The 6,531-nt window shown below is 41.4% G+C and overlaps 1 protein-coding gene across 1 annotated transcript; it reads right to left on the bottom strand.

Annotated features, from left to right (window-relative positions):
* Positions 1–4,505: 4,505 nt before the first annotated feature.
* Positions 4,506–6,137, bottom strand: LOC126183927 (uncharacterized). Its single transcript, XM_049926274.1, has 3 exons — positions 5,921–6,137; positions 4,904–5,768; positions 4,506–4,623 (listed from the first exon to the last, which is right to left on the bottom strand). The coding sequence occupies exons 1-3, from the start codon at positions 6,135–6,137 to the stop codon at positions 4,506–4,508; spliced, it is 1,200 nt and encodes a 399-aa protein (XP_049782231.1).
* Between the last annotated feature and the right edge of the window lie 394 nt (positions 6,138–6,531).

The raw sequence follows: 6,531 nt of genomic DNA, 5'->3' as shown, positions 1-6,531 counted from the left end.
TGTTGTTGTTGTTGTTGTTGTTGTGATCTTCATTCCAGAGACTGGTCTGATGCAGCTCTCCATGCTACACTATCCTGTGCAAGCTTCTTCGTCTCCCAGTACCTACTGCAACCTACATCCTTCTTAATCTGTTTAGTGTTTTCATCTCTTAGTCTCCCTCTACGATTTTTACCCTCCACGCTGCCCTCTACTAAACTGGTGATCCCTTGATGCCTCAGAATATGTCCTACCAAGCGATCCCTTCTTCTAGTCAAGTTGTGCCACAAACTTCTCTTCTCCCCAATTCTATTCAATACCTCTGCATTAGTTACGTGATTTACACATCTAATCTTCACCGTTCTTCTGTATCACCACATTTCGAAAGCTTCTTGTCTAAACTATTTATCGTCCACGTTTCACTTCCATACATGGCTACACTCCATACAAATACTTTTAGAAACGACTTCCTGACACTTAAATCTATACTCGATGTTAACAAATTTCTCTTCTTCAGAAACGCTTTCCTTACCACTGCCAGTCTACATTTTATATCCTCTCTACTTCGACCATCATCAGTTATTTTGCTCCCCAAATAGCAAAACACAGTTACTACTTTAAGCATCTCATTTCCTAATCTAATTCCCTCAGCATCACCCGATTTAATTCGACTACATTCCATTATCCTCGTTTTGCTTTTGTTGATGTTCAACTTGTATCCTCCTTTCAAGACACTGTCCATTCCATTCAGCTGCTCTTCCAGGTTCTTTGCTGTCTCTGACAGAAATACAATGTAATCGAGGAACCTCAAAGTTTTTATTTCTTCTCCATGGATTTTAATTCCTACTCCGAATTTTTCTTTTGTTTCCTTTACTGCTTGCTCAGTATACAGATTGAATAACATCGGGGATAGGCTACAACCCTGTCTCACTCCCTTCCCAACCACTGCTTCCCTTTCATGCCCCTCGACTCTTATAACTGCCATCTGGTTTCTGTACAAATTGTAAATAGACTTTCGCTCCCTGTATTTTACCCATGCCACCTTCAGAATTTGAAAGAGAGTATTCCAGTCAACATTGACAAAAGCTTTCTCTAAGTCTACAAATGCTAAAAACGTAGGTTTGCCTTTCCTTAATCTTTCTTCTAAGATGAGTCGTAGGGTCAGTATTGCCTCACGTGTTCCTACATTTCTATGGACCCAAACTGATCTTCCCCGAGTTCGGCTTCTACCAGTTTTTCCATTCGTCTGTAAAGAATTCGTGGCTTATTAAACTGATAGTTCGGTAATTTTCACATCTGTCAACACCAGCTTTCTTTGGGATTGGAATTATTATATTCTTCTTTAAGTCTGAGGGTATTTTGCCTGTCTCACACATCTTGCTCACCAGATGGTAGAGTTTTGACAGGACTGGTTCTCCCAAGGCTATCAGTAGTTCTAATGAAATGTTGACTACTCCCATGGCCTTGTTTCGACTTAGGTCGTTCAGTGCTCTGTCAAACTCTTCATGCAGTATCATATCTCCCATTTCATCTTCATCTACATCCTCATCCATTTCCATAATATTGTCCTCAAGAACATCGCCCTTGTATAGACCCTCCATATACTCCTGTCACCTTTCTGCTTTCCCTTCTTTGCTTAGAACTGGGTTTCCATCTGAGCTCTTGATAGTCATGCAAGTTGTTCTCTTTTCTCCAAAGGTCTCATATCCCTGTAGGCAGTATCTATCTTACCCTTAGTGATATAAGCCTCCACATCCTTACATTTGTCTTCTAGCCATCCCTGCTTAGCCATTTTGCACTTCCTGTCGATCTCATTTTGGAGACGTTTGTATTTCTTTTTGTCTGCTTCATTTTCTGCATTTTAGTATTTTCTCCTTTCATCAATTAAATTCAATATCTCTTCTGTTACCCAAGGATTTCTATTAGCCCTCGTCTTTTTACCTACTTGATCCTCTGCTGCCGTCACTATTTCATCTCTCAAAGCTACCCATTCTTCTTGTACTGTATTTCTTTCCCCATTCTTGTCAATCGTTCCCTAATGCTCTACCTGAAACTCTCTATAACCTCTGGTTATGTCAGTTTATCCAGGTCCCATCTCCTTAAATTCCCACCTTTTTGCTGTTTCTTCAGTTTTAATCTACAGTTCATAACCGATAGATTGTGGTCAGAGTCCACATCTGCCCCTGGAAATGTCTTTCAATTTAAAACCTGGTTCCTAAATCTCTGTCTTACCATTATATAATCTATGTGAAACCTCCCAGTATGTCCAGGCTTCTTGGATGTATACAACCTTCTTTCATGATTCTTAAACCAAGTGTTAGATATGATTAAGTTATGCTCTGTGGAAAATTCTACCAGGCAGCTTCCTCTTTCATTCCTTACCCCTATTCCATATTCATCTACTACGTTTCCTTCTCTTCCTTTTCCTACTACCGAATTCCAGTCACCTATGACTATTAAATTTTCGTCTCCCTTCACAATCTGGATAATTTCTTTTATCTCATCATACCGTTCATCAATCTCTGTCATCTGCGGAGCTAGTTGGCATATAAACTTGTACTACTGTGGTAGGCGAGGGCTTCGTGTCTATCTTGGCCACAACAATGCGTTCACTATGCTGTTTGTAGTAGCTTACCCACATTCCTATTTTTTATTCATTATTAAACCTACTCCTGCATTACCCATATTTGATTTTGTGTTTATAACTCTGTACTCACCTAACCAGAAGTCTTGTTCCTCCTGCCACTGAACTTCACTAATTCCCACTATATCTAACTTTAACCCATCCATTTCCGTTTTTAAATTTTCTAACCTACCTGCCCAAGTAAGGGATGTGACATTCCATGCTCCGACCCGCAGAACGCCAGTTTTCTTTCTCCTGATAACAACGTCCTCCTGAGTAGTCCCCGCCCGGAGATCCGAATGGGGGACTATTTTACTTCCAGAATATTTTACCCAAGAGGACGCCATCGTCATTTAATCATACAGTAAAGCTGAATGCCCTCGGGAAAAATTACGGCTGTGGTTTCCCTTGCTTTCAGCCATTCGCAATACCAGCACAGCAAGGCCGTATCGGTTAGTGTTACAAGGCCAGATCAGTCAATCATCCAGACTGCCCCTGCAACTACTGAAAAGGCTGCTGCCCCTCTTCAGGAACCACACGTTTGTCTGCCCTCTCAACAGATACCCGTCTATTGTGGTTTCACCTACAGTACAGCTATCTGTATTGGTGAGACACGCAAGACTCCCCACCAACGGCAAGGTCCATGGTTCATGGTGGGGGGGGGGGAGGGAGGGGGAGAGAAGCTATTGAAATAAAAATCTCAGAAAACACCATCCACAAGGACGGCGGTTTGCACCTCAGCACAGCCTGGGACCCGGCCATCGCGAGGTTAAAACCGGCGCGACGGACGCGGGATGAAAACATTACAATATATGGCGAAGAAGAGAGCATTAGTGACGTCACAGCCAGCAGTGCGGCTATATTACCACGCGTCCACGGCGACACAGCAGTCAGTCTTACCACTTGACAATGAGTGGGGAGAGCTCGGTCGAAAGCTTGTGGGATTTTAACCATCTGACGCAGCTGGACGCCCCAGAAAATTTTATTAATTCATATCGCCGCGAAACCATGCATTCATACATAACATATATAGTAGTTTTTCTTTGCTGAATGCCAAATTTATTACATGAAAAATCTCATGTGTACAATACATGATTGTTTCTGGATAGTAGCTACTTTCTCAGACACAAGGCAGCTAGGAGAGAGATAGGGTGATAATATGTTGTATCTTCCCTTGCTACGTTCTTGATGGGTGATTTTATTTTTTCTGCATATTTTAACATATGCTAGCAAACAACCTACCCCAAAAGATTGGCTACGGTCGCAGGTTCGAATCCTGCCTCGGGCATGGATGTGTGTGATGTCCTTAGGTTAGTTAGATTTAAGTAGTTCTAAGTTCTAGGGGACTGATGACCACAGATGTTAAGTCCCATAGTGCTCAGAGCCATTTGAACCGTTTTGAACCAAAAGATTGATTATTAATGCATCTAGTGAATCTATTGTAATTTTTACTGATTCTATCATCACAGTGCGTATTCCCTCACATCCAGTAGTATTTCTTGTTTTTTAATAATATTTTCTATGTACATTATCACACAATATCTGAATTATGTGTGTCATACAAGCGTTTGATTACACCCATAGACTAATTTTTTTTGGCCGACCCGTAGCATAGAAAACGTCAATAGATAACATTTTATTCCACACAAGCTGTAAATAGTTTAATTAGTAGTGTTTCTTTCTTACTAAAGGCATGTTTTTGGCTATAGCGCCATTCTCAAGTAAACCTGTGGAAACAGTTGGTGAGTCTACTTACATTTATCAAAATTGTACATAAAGATCAGTTTCCATCTGCGTGGCCATACACAGACAGTTTCCATCTACGTGGCCGTACACAGACTAAAGTCTATTCACCGAGAGCTGGGACGAAACATAAACAGTGTCACGTGAGCGACTACGCTCGTTTCTAGAGAAAGCATTCGGTGTTCACGTGATACGTAGGGGTGTGGAAAATCCTTGGCGCACGCTTTCCAGCTGGCGGCGTTCGGCTGGCTGCCGAGCTGTCACAGCGGACTGTGAGAAACCTAGGCAACAATGTACGAAATAAATTTAACAACAATGTTAAAATAATGTTAAACTGAGTTCATTCTGTCGAAGCAGATTTATTTTCATAAAACACAATTAATTGTTAATTTTAATAACAATACCAGTAATAAGAATGAGAAATGACGAAACAAGGTTCACTCTGTCGAACTTGAACTTTTCTCATTGAAGTTTATAATAAACCGCTCCTCTCTCTCCTCTATAATGCAATCTAATTTCTACGTTTGAGTTTCCACTTTTTCTACGACATGGAGGACGCACTTGTTCCAATCCTCTGCAGTCACTGTTCTTACTGCTTTTTCTAGCAGTACTTTAACTTCCGGCATTTTGTATATTTTGTTTTTCGCTGCAACATAGCCTTTGATTCTGGCCCACACTAACTCGATGGCGTTCAATTCACAGTGGTACGGAGCAATTCTGAGAACAGTTTTCCCTGCATTCTTCGCCATTTCATCTATTGCGTATTCGTTGTGCGCTGTTCTGTGATTTATAACTATATCTAAAAGTTCTTTCTTCAACTTACCGTCTTCGAAATCGATGTTTTTAGATTTTAGCCACTCTGATATTTCATGCTTATTGGAATTCGCATTGGGAACTTTCTCTTTTCTCCGAGAATGGTACGGCACGTTATCAAGAACAATAACTGCATTTTCCTGAAGCCGAGGAAGAACATCTTGAAACCACTTCTCGAAGGTTTCGGCGCACTTCTCCTCATGATAATCTCCACTTTTCTTGGATTCGAAAGTCCACAAACATCCTTCAACGAACCCTGCTTTGCTGCCAATGTGTGCGATAATCAGACGTTTCCCTTTACCTGATGGGCCCTTGCTTCCGGTGGATAACCCGGACAGAAACGCTTGTTTTGAGGAATTTATAGTGTCATCTACCCAGACATAACTTCGGGTATGTCCTGCGTTCATCCACGTCTCGTCCAAATAGTAAATGGGTCTGCCTTCATCTCTCAACCGTTTAATTGTTCGAAGATAACGCCGCCTCCATAAAAAGATGTCATCCCTGTCTATTAGCCCACGCCGGACATATTTGAAATTCATTTCTCTCAATAACTTATAAAATGTAGTTCTCCAAAAATTGCCCAGATCTGCATCTTCGTTCACGACTCTAAGCACTTTGTCAATTGATGGCAATTCGTTACGAAAAAAGAAATTCGTGTACTCTCCTTCCTATCGCATTTCTATCGAAGTCATCAACATTTTCAGAAAGTTTGTCGTAATTTTCCTTTCTTGGGAGACTTCAAAGAGTGTGTGGCCTTGTACTCACTTATCACACGATGCACTGAAGAACGTCCAACACCTGTAGCTGCAGCTGTTTTCGAAACAATGTCACTCATCGACTGCTCTGGATGTAAAAGTTCCGTTTTATACACATTAAGCACCATGTGCTTCTCAGAAGAGCTTAATGATTTCTTCTTTGCTCGCTTCTTTGGTACACTTAGAACTGACACGTCGACCTCGCTCGCTGAATCCGTGGATGACATAATGAGGACAGCCGTATGTGACGCTAATGAAACAAGTGAATATATAAAATAAGAAACCATGCGATGCTATTGGATGCGCACATAAATAGTGAATGTTCAGCGTGACTACAAACACATATACTTACTCTAATAATCAACAACGAGTCTTTCAAGCGTCTTTACAGATGAACTTAAGATATCCTGAAATCGCCGCTGTACAACACCCACTAAGGAGCTCACACCTGCAACTGAGACGGCCACACTTACTGAGCGCCGCGCCTGCGAACCGCACAACGCATCGCTCATAAAGGACAAACGGTTGCACTCATCGCATTCGAACAAACTACAAAATTAAATTCAAACCTTTCTGAAACTTCTCTCGCTTACACCCCCACAAAAAAATTTAAAGGGGAAA

The sequence above is a fragment of the Schistocerca cancellata genome, chromosome 4 (genome assembly GCF_023864275.1).
Source record: "Schistocerca cancellata isolate TAMUIC-IGC-003103 chromosome 4, iqSchCanc2.1, whole genome shotgun sequence".
Taxonomy (NCBI): domain Eukaryota; kingdom Metazoa; phylum Arthropoda; class Insecta; order Orthoptera; family Acrididae; genus Schistocerca; species Schistocerca cancellata.
Note: the sequence above shows the minus strand (reverse complement) of the source record. Positions and strands in the feature narration are given on the sequence as shown.

Bases quoted from the DNA above. Each gene is read 5' to 3' on its own strand.
- LOC126183927 (XM_049926274.1), bottom strand. From the start codon at position 6,137: ATGTCATCCACGGATTCAGCGAGCGAGGTCGACGTGTCAGTTCTAAGT. The intron at 5,769-5,920 runs GTGAGTACAAGG...CAATTGACAAAG, and splicing joins TTCAGTGCATCGTGTGATAA to TGCTTAGAGTCGTGAACGAA. The intron at 4,624-4,903 runs GTGCGTCCTCCA...ATTGTTGCCTAG, and splicing joins ACTGCAGAGGATTGGAACAA to GTTTCTCACAGTCCGCTGTG.